This window comes from Talpa europaea (assembly GCF_964194135.1).
Source record: "Talpa europaea genome assembly, chromosome: 14".
Taxonomy (NCBI): domain Eukaryota; kingdom Metazoa; phylum Chordata; class Mammalia; order Eulipotyphla; family Talpidae; genus Talpa; species Talpa europaea.
Window position 1 is genome coordinate 28,832,947 of NC_140082.1, and position 26,753 is coordinate 28,859,699.

The window sequence follows — 26,753 nt, forward strand, 5'->3', positions numbered from 1 at the left end:
AGGTACTCAACACATTTCATTTCTTTTCTTTTCCTTGAGACATCCTTCCTTGATTCCTCTGTTGTCATGCACCATTAAACAAGTCTCTTCCTAACTCTGTTGCATGACTATCTTCTTGAGGCTCCTCTTTTCCATTATTCTGAAAACCCCCTTTTTGCCTCTCCTTTGATCAATTCTCCTTTTGTTGGACTGCATATTCCCCTCTTTGTAGGTTTAACTTTATTTTATTGGAGGTCATCTTCCAATAAACTCCTGAGAAAAGGTACACGAGATACAATTTTTTGTGTTCCCGAGTATTGATCCTTACACTTGACTAATAACTTGTCTACTGGTACTTATCTACTATTGAAATCCAGAGATACATTTCCAGACTTTACTCTCTTCTTAAGCTTTAACCTTAAGAGGTCAAAATATTCAGAGCTACTCATTATCATCTTCTCAAATCTTCCCTTCCTCCTTTGTACTTATCTCAATTAATATGACCATCCTTCCTCTAGTCTCTCAGTCTAGATGAACGTTGTATACCTCCATACTCCACTTATAACTCCCCAATGTCTTATAGTCAACCTCTCAATACTGTTCTAGTTCTAGACTTAGTCATTTCTCACTGGGACAGTTGCAGTAACCTGGTAACTGCTCTCCTTGCCTCTAATATACTTTGGCTGTCCATTTTGCCATCATCCTGTATCACTGTAGTTAAAAAAAATCGTATTCATTATATCATCTCCTTTCAAAAAGTAACATTTAACAACTCCCTCTTGCTCACAGAATAAGGTATAAAATACATTCTCTGTAATATACAAATCAAAATCTGGTCTCAATGTCATTTCTCACCACCCTTGTTCTCACACATGCCAATTAACTTTTGCAATAACAGTCTTTTGTCTGCATTCATATTATAGACATTAAAAATTCAATAGAATGGAGTACCTAAAGCAACAATAACAGATAGAATTCCTTACCCATCCTCATTTAAATCTAAGGATTTTGTCCACTGAAGATATTTTCCTGTTCTAACTATGATCTTTTATTGGGAAATCCTTTGGCATTTTGACTTATGGGATGCCAGAAGCCCTCTAGGGCAGACTCAACATAACCTTATTTCCATGATGTGAGACTTTAAGTTGCTTGCCTTTCTAAGAGATTCAAATGCTTTCTTTCCTCATCGTAGGAAAATTAAGATCATGTAGCTCTTCCTAGAGATGACTGGGCAAAGAGGGAGGTGTCCTTGGAGAAATATGTTTCTGTGCACAGGAGAGAAGGTCATCTGATGGCATAAAAGAAAGTCATCCTCCTTCGCAGCCCTAGAGGGATTATTTAAGCCAAGATGGACCATTCTCCTGTTGAAGAAAATTACATGTTAAACTTCTCCTGGGAAAAAAGGAAGCTTGCAAATTAGAAGCAGATTTAAAACTTAATCATTTGCCACCCAATGCTTATCTAGATGCCTGAAATTTAAGAGCTCCGTCTAATAAAAATCAAAAGTCAACATCCATTGACTATTTCAAAGTGTGCTATATATATTTAGCTAATCCTGGGTAGTCAATACCATAGATAAGGACATTATTTATTTTGCCATTCTAGGTGCAATTACACAGTTTACCCTGAGCAAACTGCACTTCATAAATATGGCAAATCAATGCTAGTTATCAAAATCCATCCACAACAGATAGCACATGAAAAAGGGCTTTGCAAAATGGTTTTGAAAGCCAATCTACGTAGCAGCCCCACACAGGTCAGCTTATTACCTGCTTAATCACACAGTATCCTGGCAATCTTATTGATTCCCTAGGACCTGGACATGACATCACTCCTAATAGCACATGCAATAAGCCATTACCACCATGCAGAATAGCCATTATCCCAGACTGAGTCATTGATTGCCCAACTTAGCTTCATGCTGGGAAAGGTCAACATAGCTCTGATGGGAACAAATCATATCAAGGCTAGTTGTGAAGAACCTTCACATAGAGGAATAAAATCTCTGCTGCTTGCCAGGAGGGTCTCCCTGCTCCCTCTTTCTGTGGGTTAATAGTTGAATAATCCTGCTGGCACAGAGATGAGCTTGGCTTCATTTGATGTCCATGAAGCAAGTGATGGTAAGACAACTCTCCAAACTGGCCATTATAATTTCCACCTGACATTTTCTTTATGACTTGGTCATCGTCATGAAGATTGAGAATTCGGGATGCCTGATTTGAATGTGAGGTTTCCTTTCAGCCAATGCTGTGTTTTCTTTCCTGTTCTGGAATAATATAAGGTCTGGCTTCCTCTGTGATCAGATGTGAGTTTTTGAGTTGATGGCAGTAGGGGACCTTATTCTGGGGTAATTCATTGTCTACTTTTAGTCATTCAAATAAAATAGCCCAAACAGTAAGTTCTCAGAGGTTTAAGAAGAAACTTCTTTAACATCCAAAAATGTGGTTATATTGGATAAACTTCAAGGAATTTAGATGGATGAAACATGGAGATGATAGCAGAATATGTGTGAAGAGGGAGAAAGTTGGATGGTGAGGTCCAGGAAGACTGTGGTATGGACAGAGACAACAGGGAAACAATGTGCAGAACTGAGAGTAAAGTGTATGTGTGTGTGTGTGTGTTCCAAAAATGATTTCATTTTGTCCTGCTGGCTATGTGTTCTGTACCCCAGGTACAAACTCAGATGTAAGTAAGTGTTTTCTTCACTTTTACTATACACACCCCAACATGGAAAGAAGATGGGTTTGAGGAACAAAAGAGAACTTCAAATAAACAAAAGTCCCTTGTATTCTTGGATGGCACCTGGTATATAGTAGCCGTGTAGGAGAGAGCAAAGGTTAATGGATGCAGAAGCACTTAAAATGTGATCCTCAGCAGTTACTCCACTTATCTATGCCTCTGTCTCTTTTTCTTTATCTGGGGGAACTAAAGGTAGCTACTTGATAAGATATTGTGAGAATAAAATGGATTAATATACTGAATAGTCTTTAATAATACTTGCAACTAAATCTACCATATAAGGGGGTTGCCCTTATTTCATTGGACACTCAATAAAAATAACTGTGAATGAATGATGGATGTGGCATAGGCAATAAAAGGAAAAGGAACCTTGATTTTGACAAGGCCAGTGGCATGGAGCTTAGTATAGAATATAAGGAGGGCCTCCCCTGGTGGCACAGGTGGTTGAGTGACACACTGTGAAGCTGTCTGCAGCCTCTGCAGCGCCGGTTCGATCCCGGCGGGCGGGCGAGGGTCCCACATGGTGCGGCAGACCTCTCCTGTCTCACCCGCTGCTCCCCTCAGCAGTGTATTTTGTCAGTCTGCCTGTTCTGTTCTCCGCTCTGTCTCTGGTGAATCCTCTCACCCTCCCATGCATCTGGCCTGTACCCCAGCTCTTGTGCAAATAAATGAATAAATCTTTAAAAAATATAGAATATAAGGAAAGCATAGATAACGTTACCCCAGAAACATGCAGTAGACTCATCCTGGTGAACAGTTTTGTTTAAACTTCTTTTATTTTCTTTAACTGACTGCTTATGGAGAACTATTAAATGAAACCCAGGATGTTGCCCAACTAGACAAGGGAAACTTGAAGGAAAGTAAGATGGAGAGGAGAGAGGGGAGCAGGGGTTAAGAGAGAGGGAGGAAGGAAGGAGCAGGGAGAAAGAGAAAAGAAAAGAAGGATAAGGCAGGGGAAGGAAATTTATCAGCCCACCCAAGCTAGCTGCAATTCTACCTACAGTTTCTTGGAAATGCCATCAGAGGAGGAGAAGTTCATGCCAAGAATTACTGTATTCACAAAAACCTTAGTTAAAATCCAGAGAAACCTGAACTGTGCTGTCTGGTGACTGTCGATGATCTCCGGGCCCTGGGCATGTGAGGTCTGGTGATAACAGGTCTGGTGGCTTGAGATCTTCGTCCTGTTCTTAGGGATATTGGATTTCGTGTTTGGCCTAAATTCCAGCCTCTTTTCAAACATAAAATAATGGATGTAGACAGCATTTCTGTTTGTGTAACCAAAGTCACAGCTTACTTTAATAAGATGTAACATGAATTACCTGGGCAAGCTGAGTTAGGAGCTATTGGAAAAGGTGAGGGAATATTGAAAAAAAGACAGGGCTTCCCTTCCAAACTTCCTCCCTCCTCCTCTAGTATTTTCCACATTGATTAGGAATGTTTTCTTCCTGCATGTGTTGGTTCAATCTCATCCTATTCATCCTGTCACCTGTGTTGTGAAGCAATTGTGAACAAATTCAACCTTCATGCACAGCTCCAGCTTCTGCCCTCCCCCCCGCCCAGGACTGGAGTGCGAGCTCCCAGGTATGAGAAGGAGGATGTGCGGGCTGCTTCTCCAATTTCCGCCCCTCTGCTCCTCTTCACTGAGCTGCTTCCAGGAGAAATCAGGAAAGGCAAGGCTCTCTCTGGGATTCAGTTATTTAAAACCAACTTTTATCCTTAAGGAGCGTATCATGAGCTCTTTGATAGCCCTGTCTTCCCTTTCCCATTGCTAGGAATTTATCACTTCAGTTCCTTTCACCAAGAACGTCTCACTTCCAGTCACTCATTTAAGAGCCCATCTTTTGCCCTGGGTCCCCACACCCCAGCCCTGTCATCTGGGGTTCCCTTGCCCTTCACACAGTGCATACAACATTTTAAAGAAACAAAGACTGAGTCTCCCTGGTGGCGCAGGGGTTAGTCTCAGTGCTATCAAGCTGTCGCCAGCCACTGCAGCACGACTTCGATCCCTGCCCAGGGAGCTGACCCACATGGCAAACAGACCTCTCCTGGCTCGCCCACTGCTCCCCTCAGCAGTGTATTTCAGTCGATCTGCCTGTTCTGTTCCCCACTCTGTCTCTGGTGAATCGTCTCACCCCCCCCCCACCCCACACCTCTGGCTTTTACCCTAGTTCTTGTATGCATAAATAAATAAATCAGAAAAAAAAAAAAGAAAGAAACCAAGACCAGCATCTGACCCAAGACTATAGGACTGAGTTACCTTCCATACTCCATTCAGCCCTTCTTTTTGCCACTACCAGCTGCTCCAGCCATCCCCCTTCCTGTTAAAAAGCTCACCATGCCCCTTCCAACAGGCTCCTCAGAACCCCTCTCACCAGGTCTGGGTGAGGTTGCACAGGCTCCCACCCTCCCCTTCTGAGAGACTGCAGGGTGAGGTCAACTTAGAACTTCAAACTGGTCCTGAGATCCCTCCTTCCCAAGCCCTCCAGAGACGTGGAGTAGGAGGGAAGGGTTGAGTCTGTTGTCTTGAGATATTTGGCAAAAGTGAGAGAGTCGTGGCAACAGTTTCTCTTGAAGCCCACAGGCCTCTACTGACTTTAGGGCCACATGCCAAGGTGACATGTACAAAGCCTTCCAAGGTGTACAAAGACATCTTGGGAAAAGCCCATCTGAACATTTTGAGGAGGCCGATCCTTCACCGCGTGCTGCTCAATTCACAGGAAATTATAACTTGCGGAGGACATTGAAAGAGGCCTATGCTATTACCTTTCTACCGTCTTTATTTCCTTAATGTCAGCCATACTTCACCTCTTACCAGAGAAAAATGAAATGAAAAGCCAAGGGTTTGCGTTTTTCAGAATTTGCCTTTCTGCAAAAAGGCCCTTCAGCTCTCCTTCCCAACACTTCTCAACTCACTGCCCCTTGCCCCTGACTCCAGGCTCCCCGCAGCCCTGGCACAGGCTGACCTCGGACCCCCAGGCTTCACCCTGGCACCCCTCATCACAGCGTGCCTTCAGTTTCCTCCCCCAGCCGAAGCCCTTCCGCCCTTGGCCCATTCTCTAGCACCCAGCCTGTGAGCGCCGTGAAGCAGGGTGAGCAAAGTTACTCAGTGCCAGGAGTTACAGGTCTGAGGTAGAGATGCAGGCGTGTGGGCCTCGGGCACCATGGGGCTTCCCTCACTCACGGTCATTTCAGACACTGGGCGAACAGGATAAACAATGGGGCCCGGTATTCGAGACTTACTCTGTTTCTGTGCCAGGGTCCTGCCTTCTCTCGGGGACCACCCATCCTGCCCATGCTCTGAGCATGCACTGGCGGGGCCATGGCTTGATTAGCAGGTCAGCTATTGTACCCGTGTACCCACACACGGACCCCAGGCACACCCTCCCTCCCCTGCTGCCGCTCCCGTCTCTCCTGTGCTGTAAGATGCCCTGTCTCTGATAGGCCGCAATCCCCACACACCCCACCTCAACTCCTGCTGTCTGTGACCAAACACCCATTTGCTTTGATGCATCTTGCCTTTGTGTGTCAAGGCATTGATTTTCCTGAAATGTGGGTCACTCCATGCCCATGCATTTTCATTCTGGAGTTTGAATGTAAACATTTTCACTGAGACGGAAGGAATTGTTCAAAACAAACAAACCAAAAGAAAAAAGACACCCACCAGCCTGGAGTGCTCTGTTCCAAAAGACATCAAAAGCAGCAGCCTCAGGGACTGTAGAACCGAAGTGTGTCTTCCCCACCCACTTCCCACAGGGTCATTGGCACCCATCCCGTAGCAGCCGCCCCATCTGTCCCTGGAAACACAGGGGACCTCATCACCCAGTATCCTGGCAAAAAAAAAAATGTACTCTCTCCTCAGTAATACTCTTTTCCAAATGTTTTCCTCCGGCCCTTCTGTTCCCTCTCAGTTCCTCCTAATTCACAGACTCTGAGTCCTTTTTTCCAATTTCTCTGGTCCTTCAGTGCTGGTCCTGGGCAATTTTTTCCCCTCCTTCCCCACTCCCCTACCTACTTTATTATATCCATGGCTCCATGTTAACTGGCTGGCTCCAGTGCTTGGAAGATGCTAGTGGGAGACTAGAAGAGAGTAGGAAGGAAGAAGCCAGGACATTCCCCTCCCCCCAACCAGGCTTTTGCCAACAGGCCCAGCAGTGGTTGAGTGCAAAGGCTTCTAGCCTCTGCCAGGTGACCCTGGTTCTAGCCTCTGGTAACCTGCTGCCTGCCCAGCTCCTGTGAACTTCTTCACACTCTATCATTTTCTCTTAGCCCTAAGGAATATCCAAAGAGTAGCTCCCAAGACTCTAAAACAGCTCAATCTAATGCCATTTCCTGCCTTTTTTCAAAGTAAAATTTTTGCCATTTCTCTGAATGACCCCGTGCATATCCCTCCTTTCCAGATTTCTAAACTGCTGTAATCTGATAAAATCTTCTTGGACAGTTGAGAGTTATCATGGACCAAGCCCTGAAATCTAACACATTCACTTTATTTTTTTTCGCTACCACAGTTCTGGCTGTGTGACTTTGGTCAACTTACTAAACCTCTCTGAACCCGTTTCACCAACTGGAAAACATGGATAATGAAACTCTTTTCTGCCATGGAGTCAGCCCTTGGTAATTTTCTAGCACATTGCCTGGCAACTGCTAAGCACCGAGTAAACATTTCTTCCCCTCACCTCTCCTACACAGGCCATACCTGCAAAGTATCTGTCCTCTCTCTAGAAGCATTTGTATGGTAACAGTGGCCTTCTGGAAACAAACACTTTAGATTCAATAATTAATTTTAAATATATAGATGCAAACAGACAAGATGATCAGAAAGAGTTTTGAACAAGCAGTCCTTTGAGAGCCTTCCAATCTCTTTGAGGAGGTGGCCACCTATTTTTCTCTTCTAGGGACTCTGAAGGGTTCCCGACCCCTCTCCCACGCCTCCCTGTTAGCTGGGGGGAGGCAACAAAAGCAATATGAGAAATTACCCTGCTCCCCACCGCCCAAGGGGTGGAATGTGTGGTGCTAAAAGTGTGGGAGTCTGGCCTAGGGTTATTTTTGTTTCCATTAACATTCTCCTCTGTATGTATTTTAACCTTAATCAAATGCATATGTTTTTGTTTTATTTGTACTTCATTCATCAAAGTGTCCCTTATGATCTGAACTATGCCATGAGCCTTAAGCTCTTCAGTGAAACTCATTAATACCCCTGGGAAACAGGAAGTTGCATTTAGTCAAATATAAATAAATTCAGCTCCCAGGGGCTTTGCCCTGCCTGGGTCAGAAAAGAGACAGTGACTTCTCAGTTGGTCGGATACATTGCTGCCTCTGAAACTACTAGACGGGAGAAATCCCAGATAAGTGTTTTGAAAATGTGCCTGTCCTTTGTTCAAAACCGTTCCATAGTCAAGTGGGCTTTTATGAAGCAAAGAGATTCTACTGATTTGGCCAAATAATTGGGGATCATTCCAAGATTTGTATCCACCCCAAAATAGTTTGAAAGATTGCAGTGCAGGAAGGAAGCAAGAAAGACGGGGTGGGGGTTGGGGGGAAGATCTGTAAGCCCAAACCACCTCACCAAAGACCTCTGTAAGTCCCACTGAGCAGTCTTCCATCTTTCCTTGTCTCTGCCCTTCTCCCTCACCCTCTCGCTAACTCCAGCCACACATATGGAACCGATTATGAACAAAGCGCGATTGTTATATATTTGGAATTTCCCACATCAACTTGATGCTTGCTTTAACTGCCTCTTAATGTGTGTCTGCGTTGGGTGACCGGCCCCACGTTTCCATCCTCTCACCACAGCCCACGAGTACCCACCCCACGAGTACCCACCCCCCCTCTAAGAGTCTCTTTCCTGATCCATTTTCTAGCAGTGTAAAAATGCCAGTTCTTCCCTTTGCACCCCACCCCCACTTCCTATGAGACCCTCTGAATAAACAGAACTTTCTTTACCATCGTCTTTAATAAACTGGTCTGCAGAGAGTAAAGGAAAGCTGGTTCACAAAGCCTATGAGTGATATCAGGCTCCCTTCACAAAGCCTGGGGTTACTACGAAGGAAATGGTCAGCCCTTTCAAGAGACCCAGAACAAAGAGAAGCAGGAGATGTAGGAAATAGTAAAAAGAATAAAACTAAAACACCTCCAGTCCTGGAAGCCCTTTACTTGTTTTTCTTTACAGTAATTTTCTCTGCAACAGGAGTAAACAGATTTAGGGAGGAGATGAGATGGGGAGGAGCACACAGCTAGACAAAATATTACAGAAATCTAAAACTTTTTAGATTTCGTCTTCATCTGGGAAGGTTATCTGATCTGGAATTAAGTAAAGTGATAAGCAGAAAATAGGCAAATGGGATGGATAAATGTGCATTTAGACAGCTCTTTTCAAAGCCTCGCAAAATCAAGCATAACTCCTTCATATTTACTGGCACACATAAAAATAAGTGTTCTGTAACACAAACATTTAAATAGGAGGTGCCAAATGCAAGTCTGTCTGGTATATTTGATTTGATTCATCTGAATCATGTGGTGCAAACATTTTTTCCTTCTCTTCTCTTGCACTTTCTCTGCGGATGGTATTCACGTATAGAATTAATTGTATGCATTCATTTCTTTTCTGTGCCTTGGTAAGCAGGAAGGAATAAAGCAGATATGCTCAGGGTCATACGTATAATTTATGAGTATGAAGAGAGATCCCCCAAGTCCCTAGTGTGTTATGTCACTGGTCTTCAAATATTTTTCTTGTGTTCTGAAGACAGTGAAATCAGAACGTAGGATTTCACATTAATCTCTGCACCAGATGGTGATATTCCAAATAGCCTTTTTAAGGTGAACATGTGACCTACTATACAGCCGAGGGGCTTTGGAGTCACGTGATGGAATAAATAATGCGTCTGATAGGGCTTTGATTAGACAACTGGCCTGGTTACCATCTGCAGCCACCAGAGGCAAAGTTGACATTTCTGCATCACTCTCCCCAGAAGTGTCACTTGCGTACTTCTGGGACATGCACTCTCACTGAGGAACAGACACACGGGGGCAGAGGAGGGAGCTGAAGGCACGCCGAAGTTGGGGAACTTGGAAGGTTTTTCTTTTTCCCCATCCCCCACTTCACAACAGACCACATCTTGACTCATATGGTTGAAAGAAAACTCTTTCAGTTATTTGATATTCAGGAAACCTCCAGGAGACCATAACTTAGTTTTTGAGGCAGCCTCCCTCTCTCCCTTTGCTAAGCAAACACACACACACACACACACACACACACACACATTCTCTCTCTCTCACACACACTCACACACGGCTCTACATCATGGTGGTTCAGGCTGCAGTGGCTCCGAATAGAACCCAGAGACTTTTACTGAAAATTCCTTATGGATCTCTGAGAAGACGCAGCGTGGAGAGGGTGAGCTACGTGGCGGACTGTTTGTAACCTTCCCCTCCCCACCCTGGCAATTGCTCCAAAGAAAGGGAGATGTGTGTTTTCACGACACATGCATCCCCCGGTATTCCTGTTTTCCTGAAAAAAATCAAATTCTTGGGGCTATAGAATAGTATGTCATATGCAATTTTTCTCTTAACAGATAATGATGAAAAATTCAGAGTAGATATTTATGTCCACTGTGCACTTGGTGGGGTGGGGGGAGTTACTAAAGATAAAATATGGGGGAATGGATATGGAAAAGGTGAGTGCTTGCTGAGAAAACATCGGGCTGCAGAATCTGTTTTCTTTTCCCTTTGGTGAAACAGATTCATTAGAGCAGAGTGTGAATTTCTTCTGCTGAGTGACACTGTCTTCAAAGGAGGCGATGATAATGTTAAGGGGCTTTGATGCTTTGAGGGTTTAAATTATTCAGTCAGTTGATTAAAAGCCCCTCTCTTGTTTTTTATGGATGATGATGTTGTTTCAAATGCTTTCCTACCTTGCTATCATTTGGGGGTTTTGTAATACTATGGATTTTGCTTCAAAATCACTCTGTTAATTTTCTGAAAAACACTCTTACTTTCTGGTAGCCCCTGGCAAAGATGATCCAATAATAAGGATTTGCCTTTCTCTCAGGTGACTAAGGCAGTTTGGGATATGATTATGGTTAATGCAAAGCTGGTTGTTGGGGGGATGTTGGGCTCATTTGTGTGGGGATAACAGCTATACCCATGTCATGTGGGTCTCAGAAACCCCAAGAGCCACTATTTTCATCACCCCTCTGTGAACTATGAATCCCCACTTAAATGTCTTGGGTTAAGTGGTGAAGTCTAAGACCTCTCAAAGCAAATGGCATCACCAGAGGCTCTCTTGATAGATGAGCAACTTGCCAAGTCTTGGAAAGGGGAACAGTTCAATTCAAGTGACTTTCTTATATGCTGAAAGAATACTCAGTATGTAAGGTAAGAAAAACTTAATTCAAGTTTTAAAAATAATGTGGGGCTATCTAAATGTACAGGTGGAGTTGATTTCCTGACTTTTTGTTGAATTCCCATTTTTCAGCCATTTGCATAATAAAAAAAACTTAGCTTTCTTTTCTGGGTGTGTATGGGTCCTTATTTTGAAATGTATTTCCTATGCTCAATATCAGGAGCATAACCTAATATGTATTAAGTGCCTACTGTGTGTTCCCTTTATGCTGGGAGCTTTAGGGCAGAGGACCCACAGTTACAGCAAAATTTAAATAGTTATCAGACTTTTATTGTATGTGATTTTAAGTAATGGTGAAAATTTTTTCATCTATATGGTTACTAAATTTACATAACCTGCTCTATTCACAAAAGCTCACTTGGAAATGTAAATTTCTTACCCTAGAGTTGCACTAATACATCCTGTGTATAGGCAACAAAAATCAATAGTAACTTGGTAACCTCTAGTTAGCCAGGAGATGCTCCAGATAAATCATGTAAGTTCAATAAATCATGTAATTTTAATAAATATAGATGTATTCAGTTACCATGTCTGTGATTCAGTGTTTACCAATTTAAGAAACGCTGAATACAATGCATGAATGCAGTGTCCTATATAAAACATGTCTCTTGTTGCATATATTGATGTAGATTTGTATCCAAAACACACAGACCTCCTTTTTGTCCCTGGGCACACATTAGGGTTGAATAGGCTGTTCTGAAACCTTTGGGCCCGTCAAAGATGCATGCCCATCATTGGCACGAGAGACGTCCCGTTAATCTCCATGGCTGTATGGACAGAGATGGGGCTGATAAGGCACTAGTCATGAGGTTGCACTGGCACTCCTGTGCCTGCCATGCCATGCTCCACTGTGAGGGAGAGCGAGACTAATTGGAATATAGGATGTCATGTCAGTTCCAATTGGGCATTTTCTACTGTTGCAGATTTTATGACAATTTTCAGAATCAGAGTCATACATTTATATAAAAGGAAGGCAGGGAAGGTGAGTAATGGCATCTGCTCAAAGGGCAGACAAGAGAACCAGGGCTCTTTTCTTGGGACTCCCTTGATTAAAAGCAACAACGTTCTTTTAGTTACACTGGTGGCCTAGAGGATGACAGACATTCCAGTTGGCTTCTGTTGTCTCCCAGTCTTTAATGATGTGAAGACCTCACATTTCTCTGACACCTTTACTCCAATGCACTTTCATATCCATTGCCTCACTTTATGATCCTGGGTTGCTAATGAGACACAGTGAATGGGGGTCATTACCCTTGTCCTGCATAAACAGGGACAGCATGGTATGGAGAATTTTAATCTTCACTCTAGAGGCATATAATTAACAACAGAGCAGGACCTAAATCCGGGGACTGGCAGGGGACCTCTGTTTCATTACCTTTGCTCTCTGGGGGAGCTTTGACATTGCAGCCCGGCCCTGAGAAAAGGGTTATGACCAACGTGTCACCCGTACTTCACATGACAGGAAATAGCAAAGACTTACAAAGCAGAGATGCTAATGACCATGGAGGACTGTTGATGATTTCTAGGGCACAGCCTGTCCTGTGCCCTTAGCTGTCCAGGGTAAACAATTGCTTTTGTTTTCCAATTGCCACAAAGTTAAAGTAATGCACCTTTTAATTATGCTACTTAGACATCCTACAAATCCCAATGCCAGATCTTGCGCTTAGATCTAGTAAATGTCACAAACTAGTAAACAATGGGACCCTGTTTCTTGGGACAGTGTGGGTGCTACACCCTACCTTCTCCAGCCATCTGACTGCCTCTGGCAGCACCTAAATTGTCTTTGTTACTTATTCTATGGAAGAAATTCTAATCATTTCATTTATATAAATGAAGGCAGGAGTATCCCTAAGTATCCCTGCAAGGGAGTATCCCTGCAAGGGAGTATCCCTTGCAGTTTTTACCAACTGCAAGGATCCCATCACTGTGCTGGGGAGGGCAGAATAAATAAAAGAACTATAGAATGCTGTATTTGTAATATAGGAGAGATTAGGGATACTCCCGCCCACACTGTCCCAAGAAACAGGATCCCACCGTTTACTAGTTTGTGACATTGGCAAAGTGACACAGGCTTTCTCAACCTCGGTTTATTCATTTGCCCCATCTACCCTTGCGGGTGTTGTTTAAAGATTAGAGATAATGTACTTAAGGACTTAATATCTGGCATGTGACAGACATATTTTCTTAAGTTTACCTATTTTCAAGCGCAGGAACACTTGGCTTATTTTTTCAATAGCTGATGGCCCTTTACACACCTCTTGTCACACCTCGCTGTGGCCCAGAGAGAGCCTGTGGGAATAATCACCTGATAATGCCAAGGCAGACACTGTTTCCTGGTGATAGCTTGCCTTTTGATGTGCAACACTTGCAAAATGAAGTGTTTCAAATTCACTGCACACAAATGCCAAGTAACTAAATTTATTCAAGTCTAGATAATTCTATAAATTTATTCAAGTCTAGATATTTCTAACAAATTTAAGAAATAAGACACATAAATGAGTTAAGGAAAGAGCGAAGGTGGGCGTTCTTTCTGAGAGTCTGCTTTGGGCTGAGGGAATACGCCTATCATACAAAAACCCTACAAATACGAGAACATGGTTCAAGTTGGAGATTACCTTTATTGATCTAAGACCTAGGAATAGGTGGGTAAAACTTTATGTGGTCCAGCTCTTGTTGTGTTGCATGTCTATTTGTTGAGGGTGCCTATCCCCCCGTAATGTATCCTCTTTTCTACCATGCCTACCCCCAAAACCCAGCGTGGGCTGGACATGTCTATTCTCCTGAATGTCTCAGCACTTCAAATGCAACATGTCCAAATCGTTATTCACCATCTTACCCACATTCCTGCTCCCCCATCCAGTACCACTGGCTACCTCGACACCCTAGCTAAAATCTAGGCATCTTCCCTGCCACCTCCCTTTCCTTGGCCTCCCCCTTCCAGTCAGTCCCCCTGTGCTGCCAGTTGTATCCCCAGAACAGCTCCACATGCAGTTCCCCCATCCTCCCTATTTTGTGGTTCAGGTACCATATCATCTGTCCTTTCCAATGGTTGACAATTTGTTCTAAGCCCTGTGCTTTAGCCTCTGTGATCTTTCTAAAACATAGGTGTGATTGTGTCACTTGTCTATTTAAAACCCTTAAGTCTAAAATCCTGGCTGAAGATAGTACAAATGTGTAAGAAATAAGCCCTGCTTATTTCTTTTGGCTCATCTCTCCCTACACCTACCCTGGGTATGTGACACTCCCACCTTCTTGAACATGTTTGCAATTCCCCAGACTACAGGTTTCCCCTGCTATCCAAAAGTAGAAGCTTCTTATTTGACATGATTTGATAAGGTATTTTTTGGGTTTTGAATGCTCAATTTTTTTTCCATATAAATGAATGGTATTAGTTTCCCCAGACTCCTCTAAAAACCTACCAAATAGGGACATTCTACTTTTGGATAATAGGGGAAACCTGTATCATGCTCTCCCTTGCCTCAGGGCCTTTGTACATGCTTTTGTTAGCCTGATACTACCTCTTCTCTCCAACTCCTTAACTTCCCATTAATACCCTTCAACCTAAGACTAACAACCTATGGGAATCCTTTCTAGATACTGCTTTTCCACTCCAAGTCCAAATAAGTATTCTGCCTTCAGTCTCCCATAGCAATCTGCATTTCCCTGTAGCACAAATCACGCTGAATGTCCTCTGTCCTGTCAATCCTCTACATCCTAACAAGCTCCTTGAGGACTGAGGACTCATCTTGGACCCTAATTTGTAACAGGAGCTCAATAAATATTAAAAACTAGAGAGATGAGAAAATGAATTAAATCCAAAATTTTTTTGAAACTTGCACCAGTGAGAAAATCCTTGGGAAAGAGGATCTGAATTAAGACATAAACAGAAACCACCTTTCAAATCACCACAATCCCGTTATTGTTGGTAAAAAAAAAAAAGGTGTTCACTCTTACTGTTAATGAATCTGCTGAAAGGAGCAGTGCTCTTCTATTTATTTTGAACTCTGAGACCATGCCCTGTGTATCTTGAAGTACAACAAAGTATGTAAGTGAACAACCAACCCAGACTCAGAGTGTATGCCTTTTCATGGAGTAATGTACATTCGACATTTTTAATGAAGGAAAAAAAAAAAAGAAGAAAGCATTGCCTTTTACCACAATTATTTGACTATCTAAGTGAAAGGGGTTTTTTGTCTTGGAAAGACTGAAATGGTGTGATATTTCTGGAGCAGTATTTTTAACGCAGTATAAATTAAACCTTCTTGCACCCACATTATTCATTATTTGATGTGTTATTCCAGGTTGACGTATTGCCAGTCTATTATTTTGCAAACCATTACATTATCACAGCTGCTAAGCTGCATAACTTAAGAATTCAGACTACAACAGAGTCTCTATAGTCGAATGCGTGGTGCTTACATTCTGAATGTATTCATGCAGGGAGGGAAGTGTGAGACTTTACCAAAAACACACAGAGCAGACGGCTTTTAGTGGATATTTATTACCATTGAAAGCAGACAGCCAAGAAACTGTTCAGACAGATCAGTGTACTCATACATATTATTATCCAACTCCCTCATCCTGCATAAGGTCTTGTTCCTTCAATAAATACACACCTCTCTGGAGAAGAAAGACATGGACGATCAGAGACACCAATCTTCAGTTTCTCAGGCTGCTTTGAAGGCCATTCTCCCCAGCTTGCTCAGTCCCTTGCAATTTTAAGTGATTCAGACTGGTGACCCAACACTTATTTTATTTCTTATAACAACTTATATCAGCTTAAAATGTTAAGTGAAAACAATCCTCAGTAAAAGGTGATTAAAATTATTTAAATTTTTTAAAGGATTTATTTATTTATTTATACAAGCACTGGGTACAGTCAGAAGCACGGGAGGGTGAGAGGATTCACTAGAGACAGAGCGAGGAACAGAACAGGCAGACTGACAAAATACACTGCTGAGGGGAACAGTGGGCACGGCAGGAGAGTTCTTCGCGCCATGTGCCATGTGGGACCCTCGCCAGCGGCCTGGGATCAAACCGGCTCTGCAGAGGCTGCGGGCAGCTTCGCAGCCCAGTGCTCAACCGCTGAGCCACCAGGGAGGCCCTAATTATTTAAATTTTTAAAAAAGAAATCCAGAAACAGTAATGTTAAAACAATCACACTGGCTGAATGAGATTGCATAGCAGCTCCGTGCTGGGATAGAATGAGTGTCTCTATGAGCGCCACTCCATAACTTTCAACCCTCACACTGGTGTGGACAGCAGGCACTTTTCAAATGGTCAGAAACAGCAAACTGTGGCTACCAAGCTCAGCAAGAAACCAGGCCATGGTTTCATTCTTTAGGCCACTCATCCCCAAATCCCAACTCCTTAGTATCCTCACCAGTGTCATAGGTCAAATGCCAACTCACCCCAAAGCAGCATTTCTTAACCCTGGCTTCACATTGGAAGCACCCTGAGAAGCTCTAAAATTCCCAGTGTCCATAACCATGGTTATTAGCATATCTGGAGAGGGGAGCTAGGCATGAGTATTCAAACCCCAGGTAATTCTAAGGCACAGCCATCCCGAGAAACTACTCCAAGTAAGATTGGATCATCTAGGCAAGATGTTAGCTTAAGGAAATCAGCTTTCTCAAGCATTGTGGTATCTTCACCTAAAAAAAGAAAAAACTGATTTGATTATGTTGAATTTTAGTCAAGTGTCATTTGTAACAGAAAAAAAAAAAAAAAGTCACCTCCTTGGATTTTGGTCCATATTCCAAGGTATCCTATGAAGAGCCCAGGACTTTAAGGCCACTTTCTGGATGTTGAACAGATTTCTGAAGTCACAGAATCTAGTGTCATGCAGGACTGTCTCCCAGGCAATTTGATATCAGAAACACCCAGTCCAGCTGCTCTTGCATAATTCTTCTCCACTGGGCAAAGACCCTTTGGAGTGTCTTACATCTTGTCTTGATAACTATGTTAAAAAAAAAATCAATCATGTATTCTTAGAACTCTTTTCATAGGTGTTTTAAAAGCAGATCTCTTATAAATTGGTCTAGAGATGTGATTTCTCTCTACCTGTGTAACATGAGAGTTTCTTTGAACACAGAGTTAAAAATAATCCACTTTTATTTGTATTGATTTATTGATGTGCCTCTGAGAACAATATTATCTTACATACAAAAGATAAACAAAGAAGAAATTAGGCATGGATACTTATTTGCTTTCAGTTCTGGGAATGAATGAACCACATCTATGGATTTTTCATTCTTTTTTCTGTTCTCTGTCTGACCACTCAATAACTAACTATATCAAAGGACTTGGACAGTCTTTCCACTGAACCTCAGAGTCTACAACAGTGCCTGGCTCATATAATTGGGAGGATAAATGTTTACTGAATGAATGTGAATAGATGAATAAGAAGAAAGCCTTCTGGTCATAAACTCAAACTTTTGATCAAACAGAAATGTTCACCAAAGGATAATGCTGCAAAGTGACTGCCTTTCTTATGCAAATAAATATGTTCATGGCATTATCAGTCATAACAAAGTGACTCAATTTAGGATGCTTGCTTTTTTCTTGGTAGAGAACTTGCTCATGAAAAACTGCTTGAAATCCTACTATACAATGAATGCCTTTGAGTATGGGAGTCCTTTTCCTTCCCAATCAGAAACTGTGTGTGGATATTTGAGATAGTCTGTAATTTGCCTCTGATCATTTTCCTTCGCTGCTTACTGACCTTTAACAGAAATGCCAAGTCACATTTCCACACAGATTATTTCCATATGGTCCCTCCAACCCCTCCATTGGAACAATGAGGAAAATGAGTCTGACTTAAACATATATTGATCACTTCTAGAAAATGTGGTCCAAGTTCAATCAAACAAAAGCAGTCTCAGAATATAAATACCCCTGGGGATATAATATCAAGGACGCTACACCTTATTTATTAGTTCCACCAGTTTTTATTTAACACCTACATATGTCAGACTGTGTTCTAGGCCCAGGGGACATCTGTTTTCATGAATAAGTAATATGTTAAGTGATGATAAGATCTCTAAAGAAAAAGCAGGGTAAGGAGTGAGGAGAGATGGGGTGTACTGCGTTTTTATCTAATGTGACTCTCCCTTAAGATGATATTTAAGCAGAGACATAAAGGAGCAAGGGGGCAAGTCCACTATCATCTGGGGAAAGAATATCCCAGGCAAAGGAAATTGCAGTTAGGTGGTAGAGCATAACTGATGGACCTAAGGAACATCGAGGAGGTAGCTGGAACTGGGGCAGAGTGAGGGGATGGGATGAGTAGAGAAAAGCAGCTATCAGAGAGGTATCAGGACCCCAGAAGACAGAGGCCATGATGTTGGCCACGATGAGGACTTTTGGATTTTACTTGGACTGAAACAGTAGAAGATCACTTGTTAAGAATGGCATCTGCTGACAGATGCCAGGTTGGCAGAGAACTAGGTGGAATGGGGAGCCTCATTCAGTCATCAGTGTGATAATCTTGATGAGCGATGATGATGGTTCAAACCAGGTGATACTTGGGAGGTGGTAAACAATGAATGAATTCTGGATTTATCTACAAAATAAAGTTGGTAGAATTGGCTGATGACTTCCTTGGAGAGTGAGAGAGGGAGAGAGGAGTCAGGAATTAGCTGTAGAATGGAATAGACACTCACTCTCATAGGAATCCTGCAGGAAAAGCTGGTGGTGGTGATGGCAGAGGCAAGGAGATGAATAGTTCTATTTGGATGTGTTAAACTTGAGGTGATAATTAAAAATTCAAATGGAGGACATTAAAAAGCAGATATTGTGTTTAGGCAAGATGTCTGTACTGAAAGTACAAATGTGGATATCATCAGGGATGTGATGGACTGTGGATTATGTGCATCTCTTCCCAACTCCATGGTTGGTGACCACATGTTGGGCACTTGAAATGGACCATGGTAGGAGAATTTACACCAGGGAAATTGGTAAACATTACAGATCATGGATTTTCTTTCTCTAGAGAGTCAATGGTTAAACATTTACATTATACCACTGGATGACAGGGTTGAATGCCACAGGGCTAGGTACATCCTCTAGGGGACATGTGTGGCTAGGCATAAAGGAATGTCAAAGACTAGAGCAAGGTCACTCGAAAATTTAAAGATCAGCTCTGTGGGGAGGAACCAACCAGCAAAGAAGACTAATAAAAAGCAGCCAGGGAGGTGGAAAGAGAGTTGAAGAGTCTACATTTTCAGAAGGGAATGCTGGACTGTCAAATGCTACTGATAGTCAAGTAAAATCACCTTATTGCCATGTTATGGAAAAACTGTGTGCAAACTGCATGGATCAGAATCACCTAATTCCAGGAAATAATGCAGCTAAAAACAGATAAGCTCTCAAATAATTTTTCTCAACCCAAGTTTAAGAAAAAAGTCAACAGAGACCATTTCTCAGTTGTACTCCAGAAAGTGTTCCTGTTTTAAACAACCTCCCCCAAAAGCTCTTTATCAGAAAGTGGAACTAAAATTGTCCATTAGAGCTCTTCTAGATCAAAAAAAAAAATTTAAAAAGACAAGAGAGAAGATGAACAACAGATTCCAGTATCTTATGTTTTCATCTGTGTCAAAAGTCAGCACTCCACCCCTAAGCCTTAGTTTCCTAAGATCTAGCTGAAAAAAAAAATCTTCCTTTGTTTTCCTTTGTCTTACCTCTGAAAAAAGAAAATTTAATGGGTTAACATAATCATGTGTCAGGGCTTGGTAACCCAGGCAAATCCTAGGATATATTTAGAAGGTATAATTTAGGGTTGAGCCAGCCACCAAAAGCCTAAAATGAGCAAGTCCTAATTTGAACTCTGAATTTAGTAACTCAGACATATTCTGTAAAAGCAAATGGATCTTAATTGAACTGAAAGAAATCATGGCTGCGACATCACGTTTATAGAATCTTCATAGAGTTTTATAGAAGAAAATCTTGCTCATATCTGCCAGTTGAGTAGAAGGAAAGTAACAGCATTTAGCAATTTCAACATAAGCCTTTCTGTAGATCCCGAAAACAAAAGGTATTTTATTAAGGAAAATAGAGACTGTTTGCCCAGTTACAGAATGCATAGTTCCCCTTCATCATCCCCTTTCATTTTCATTCCAGCTGGGAAAGTGCTTCTGATACTTCATATTCACACAGTGAAAGAAGTTTTGAAAGTAGACGTGTTGTGAATCTTTCCCACAATTCTGGGCTGTTGATGGTGAATGAGCCTATTTCATTTCCAAAGCAGAATTAGTGAGTCTGGGCGTGGACAACCTCCAGTGCTCTGAGAAAGCTCTTCCTCTGCAGGTGTGCGGTGACATCTTTGCTTTGACACAGACATGGTGCATGACCAAGCCCACCCACGTGGGCAGCATTGTGAGCACCAGGGTTTAGAATCTTTTATTAAGATGCCATCTTAGTACTGAAGGGAGGAGAGGGCCCCCTGTTATTCTGCTGGGCCCCAGCACTGGGCTTGTCCTGTGGCCTCTTCTGAGCAGTACAAGATCGACAAGTCTAGAGCAAACAAAAGTATCTTCAGGACTTTATGACTTGTTCTTCAGTCAAATTAAAACTGCCTGACCAAAGTGAACTCAGGGACCCCAGACTGTTGAGGGGGAAATCCCAGTATGCCCTTTCCAAAAGGGTCCAACCATCCACATGCACACAGGCAAAGAAAGCAGACTTTTATTGCACTCAAAGATCTTCAATTGGTGGAGAGAGAGAAAGGATTTCAAATAATAGTCTCCCAATCAAACTGAAATTACCTATCCCTTCACGGGCAAATGCCCAGCCAAACAGGCTCAGACCAAAGCATGGAGGCTGAGGCCCAAAAGCACCAGAACAAGTCCAATTCACATGCCAGCAGGAACCACAAGAAAGAGGTTAGGTCCCAGAGAGCTGAGACAGGAGAGACCTGGAATTCAAAATGTACCATGTAATCCACCGTGAGGTCGAGATAATGACTGCCGTTATCTCTGCCAAAATACTAAAGCTGCCAGGACAAAGGACCAGGAGCAGCCTCTCCACACCCATGTGTCTCTTTTTACATGTGTTCTCTTTCCACCTTCATTCTACCTCAGTTTATATATCCATCTCACTCCTTCCTCTTCCCCAGCTGCCCACGTTTTAGCCCCATTCATGGCATGCTGGAATTGTAGTCCAAGGTCAAGATCTTATCTGCCTGGAAATGGGGGTAGAGTTAGTTCAGGATATCATTCACTGGCTCCGAGTTTGTTCCTCACTGTCCCTCTGACAAAATGACCTTAAGGCAGCATGAGAGAAACCTATATAATGTGTCTTAGAATATGACTGTGAAGGCCAATACTTCTCCTGCTTCTTATGAGACCCACAAGTCAAAACTTGGCCATTTCAAAAGTTTATTATCTGTCTCCTATTGTACCGTTAAGATCTAATCCTCCATCTTAACCCTGGACTGCCTCTGTGAATTCTATCACCTTATAAAATAGGGCCCCATCTAGGCATTATAACTCAAATGCCTATGGGAGTCAGGCAGGTCACATAAATGTAAAACAATGAGGAAAGTGATACATTACAAATAAGGGACACCCTATCTTAGCAAATAAATGGAGCAGCTACTACTCAGCTAGAACATGGTAAACTGGGGCTTGTGTTCCCAGATCTTCTGATTTTTCAAAAGAAAATATTTGTGCAATTTTCATTTAATTAAGGAAATATATATACATGTAACAAGTGTGTTGGAGAGAGATGAAATATCTTAATTTTTATATGCTGCCAACTAATCCAAGCTTAACGATAAATATTACATGCCAAACCAAACATGTTTGCTAGCCCACAAAATGTCAGTTTTCAACATCTACAATAAAATGAGTGCCATCCTACTCCAAATATCTATGTAGTCTCTCCTGTCTCTCACTTAATATAAAGCAGACATTGAAATACAAAAAATAAAATAAAATAACCACACACACACACACACACACACACACGTGCCCACGTGCGCACACACAAACCCTAATCTTGGAATAGATCCTCAGGCCCTCCAGCTGGTGTAATAATCCTACTGCTAAATCAGAATTAAAAAAAAAAAACTCTTTTGACAGGTCAAATGCAAATTTTGAAATACATTTACATAAATTCAATGCATGTCCTCCAGCTATAGAAAGTAGGAAGACAGCATCCTCTTAGCTTAGCATGGTTTTATTACCTTGCAAAAGGAATAGAACTTTATGGGCCTCCCTGTTGGCACAAGGGGTTAAGACACAACCTGTGAAGCTGTCCACAGCAGCTGCAGCATGAGTTCGATCCCCAGCTAGCATGGCAGCTACCCACATAGCACAGCAGACCTCTCCTGACTTGCCCACTGCTGCCTTCAGCAGTGTATTTCAGTCAGTCTGCCTGTTCTGTTCCCCACTCTATCTCTGGTGAATCTTCTCACCCTCCCATACCTCTGGCCTGTAACCCCGTTTTTGTATGCATAAATAAACAAATCTTTAAAAAAAAAAAAGAAATAGAACTTTAGCAGCAGTTGAACCTATAGTCTAATTATTGCCTGATAGGGCAGCTCAGCCTCAGCCACATTCTTTTCCTTAGGGGAGATGCTCCCTGGTGTAAAAGTGGAATGCATTGAATAATTTCACCCAATAAAGCATTAAGTCCACCAGCCAGAGGTATCTTTACTGCTAACTCATATTTACAGACCAGCAATATAAGTTCTACTCATAACCAGAGGTAGCACAAAGAACAAAATGAAGTTCCTTTATGATCAAGATAGTTGACTGGTAACTGCTGAACTAAAACTTTTTAATTTTAAATCATCTCCTTTATGCTAGATGGAGGAGAATTTTGGGGTCACACCCAAGTCCTTGTGCAAGAACTTGAATGAATTCACTTTTCCTTTTCTGATAAACAGCATTGGCTCAACCCATAGGAACGCTTGATCTTACCAGGGTGTCAAAAAACTGTCTCCAGCTGGGGAGAATACAAGTCACACCTCTGATCAGCTGCTCTCACTTGTCACATCCGCAGCAGAAATTTCTCTCTTTCACTTTAATCTCAGGATATCTTCATTTCTGCCTGTTTCCAAATAATGCAAGTATAAATCGAGTGACTCCTCCAATTTAGCCATTACTTCTGAGGGATGTGTGACACCCAAGAGAAACAGATCAATGGACATGTTAGTTATTCATTACTTTAATCCCTTTATACTTTATCCTTATAAAGTTATATAATCAAATATCAATATACCTAGACCATATTTTCTCCACTCCCTCAGAGATTATTTCATTGATTTAAAATTTAATTCATCTTTATTGAGGGCTTATGTTTCGGGTGCCTTTTCAGACATGCAGAAACCCGTTCTGGGCCTGTAATGGGGCCAAGAAACCTAGGATTTAGGCAGGATTTGGGGTGGTGTGAGCAGGATTTACAGAGTATAAACCAAAGTGAAGCATGAGAGTTTATTGGCATCAATGGTCCCCAAAACAAGCCCAAAAGACAGGCTAATGGGTCATGAGTCTGACAGTGTTAGAGATGGAGAAATCTGGAATGAAACAGCCAGATGAAGACCAGAGAAATTAGAGTAAAAGAACTCAATTTGAAACAGAAGGCAGGAGGAAGAGTCTGGAAGAATATCAGGAGCCACTAACATAGCTGTAGGCATATCTTGGCACAGCCTGGGCAGTGGGTAGGGAGAGAGTAGATAAGATATTGCCTTGCAGAATCATCTGCAGAAATACTTCTGAGACCTTTTAAGTGACAGTTAAAATATTGTTCCTTATGTTATTCCATATTCCTTGTATAAATGCCACCCTGTTAATTTCTCTTAGGAAATCATAAGGAGTATGTGATTTCAATGTGCTCATCTCTTTTTTTCACCTTTGCTGCCAGGAAACTCAGAGCTATAATTGGGGGCTAGCTTGTTCGCTTGTTCATTCTTGCTAACTGTTTAATTATCTCACATATCCTTTAACCTTTCTCTGCTTCATATTAGCCTTACTTCCTAGCTTACCCTTATTACTCATGTACATATTTATGTGCATAAAATCAGCTCCTCTGCAAGCAACATGGAATCCTATAACATTTGCTTCTGTTTGTGTCAGTTTCTCTCGGGAAAACCAACACAATGGAAACACAGTCGATTGAAAGTAAGAAATAGAACACAGTACACTACTTCTCTTCTTTTGGCAGAATTAGCGATCCCAACAGGTATATCAGAGATGCTCCAAGGTAAATTGAGCCATGAGAACATCACTCTCTCAACAGGCAGTTCTTTTTCCCAGAAGGGAATGAATTCATTTGGAATGTCCCACCTTGTCAAAACAGAGCCACTCCATTTCACACCATTGTGTGCTGTGGGCACCAGGTGACTTAGGGCAGCCCTTTGGTGACAGCCACAGGGCTGTTCCTGGGAACGCATTAGAGAAGGTATCCCAGTGGAGGATCAGAAGATTCTGAATCTGTGTCGAATGCCTGCCCTTGATATAACTTGGCCTGAGAATGACTTTCCTATAAATTCCTAACTCGCTAATCTGAGGGCCAAAAAAGAGGGGTTTCTGCTCTCCAGTTCCCACCAGGATGTGGAAAGCCTCGTTTTGTCCTTTCACCCCGTACTTCCTTTTTAAATTTTGCTGTCAGTGTGCTGTGCTATAAACTATCAGATGCACAAATAACAATACCTTCCTGGGAAAGATTTGCTGCTACAGGCGATGGGCCAGTGCCAAGAAGAGTAGGAAAGCCAAGAACACTGTTTTAGGGAAACCACCGCCTCCAGACAGCAGTTTCAGAATAATTGTTCAATTCCATTAGGGATTTTGGCTCAGAATCCACCACGGAACCTGGATCCAATATGTCCTTCAGGGGGTCTTGGAGCCCCACGTACCCCATACCTTGGCTTCCTGGTTTTAATTGTTTAATGTTTAAAAACAGTACATTACCAGAATTAAGTCTCTAATCTTGGAGTTCATGGAAAGCAAAAGCAAAAGCTGAGAAACTAGGAGGCTTCGATGGTAAGTGAAATTTAGCCAGGTAGGAAGATATAACATGCCCCGAATGCTAGCTCCCGTCTAAACAGCTTTGTGAGTTCTGTGAAACATAGGACGCCACTGTCCTAGGGTTTGGCCACCCTGCCTGCCTATGGAAGGCTGTTGCTCAGCTAATAGTGTAGGATGCAAGAGCTTGCTCCGTGATTACAAAGATAGAAGGTCAAGAAGCTTGGGCCGAGAAAGTCCTCCCAAATGAGCTTCACTTCCATCCTGGAGTGAATTGACTGGGTCAGCCAGGGTCAAGGAACAAATATCAAGTAACACATTTTCCTCCCTCCATTCCTAGCACATCCCAGACACAGCCCCCTGGGAGAGGGAGGCAGGAAATGCACTGGCCAGAAGGACACACCAGGCCAGCACACGGGGACAGGAATGGAGCGCACGCCTCTGTGGTTTTGCAGACACCACGTCCTCTTCTCCCCTGACCACCCTCTCCAGATTGATGTCAGGTTTCCAAGGAAATGTCCAGGAGCAAATGCAGACAGAAAGGAAGTTGCTGAGACCCAGCAGACTTTGACTTGAAAGACAATAGTGCAAAGCACACTTATTCAATGGGTTTACATTGCACAACGCATTTTCTCTAATCCCCAGGCAGCCCTGTGAGGCAGCTTATAAAACCAAGTGTAGAAGAGGAAAACAGAACAGAGAGATTTAGCCATTTGCCCAGAGTCACACAGCTAGCATTGGCAGATCCATTTGAACCCAGGCAGTCTAACTCCAGGGTAGTTTCTGGAGGAATCTGTTGGGGATCTAAATTGGTGTGAGACTCTTGGGACTCGTGGTACTAAGAAAAGTATTTTTGAGAGAAGAGCTGGGGTTATCAGATTCAGCAAATAAAAATCCAGGATGCCCAATTACATTTGAATTTCAGGTAAACAACAAATAGTTCTTTAGCATAAGTGTGCCTCATGTTGTTTACCTGAAATTCAGATGTACTGGTGTCCTCTGTTTTATCTGCACTTTCATTTCTCTGTCTCTTTTTTTTTGTCTTCTACTCATATTAAGTAGGCTATCTCCCTGCTTTCTTTGATTTCTGCCCCTGTAAAACTTCTGAGCTTTCTTCTGCATATAATTTTGCTTTAAAGTCGATTCTTAGGGCCTCCCTGGTGGCACAAGGGGTTAAGACGCAACTCATGAAGCTGTCCACAGCCACTGCAGCACGAGTTCGATCCCCGGCCAGGGAGCTACCCACATGGCACAGCAGACCTCTCCTGACTCGCCTGCTGCTCCCCTCAGCAGTGTATTTCACTCAATCTGCCTGTTCTGCTTCCCACTCTGTTTCTGGTGAGTCCTCTCACCCCCCACACCTCTGGCCTGTACCCTAATTCTTGTATACATAAATACATAAATCTTTAAAAAAAAGTCGATTATTAAAGATCATCTAATTTTGCTTGAACACCCCTAAAATGCCGGAGCTTAGGTGTCATTTAGAAGATAAAGTTGTGGCTTTAATCCTATAGGCAGAAGGGCACACACACTAGGGATCCTTGCCACCCCTACAGAAGTAGAAGCAACCTCTTGGCAAACAATATTGGAGATGGGAGGTACTACCAGGAGCCTGGGGAGACTCAGATCCCCCACTCGTGTCACCCAAAGGAGTTCTGTTTCTAAGTCAT

At 42.5% G+C, this 26,753-nt stretch overlaps 1 protein-coding gene across 4 annotated transcripts in view; it reads left to right on the top strand.

The window, feature by feature from the left end:
• Positions 1-26,753, top strand: part of FRMD4A (FERM domain containing 4A) — a gene marked incomplete at both ends in the record, with an annotated part of 535,058 nt that overhangs the window by 241,894 nt on the left and 266,411 nt on the right. The window contains one exon of one of the 4 annotated variants that reach the window (XM_084253890.1): positions 10,001-10,108. The exons of 2 other annotated variants lie outside the window; for them this stretch is intronic. In XM_084253890.1, the coding sequence (XP_084110016.1) occupies positions 10,016-10,108 (93 nt within the window). Of the gene's footprint in view, positions 1-10,000; positions 10,109-26,753 lie in introns of those variants that run through there. One more of the 4 variants, XM_084253887.1, reaches the window with a different exon arrangement.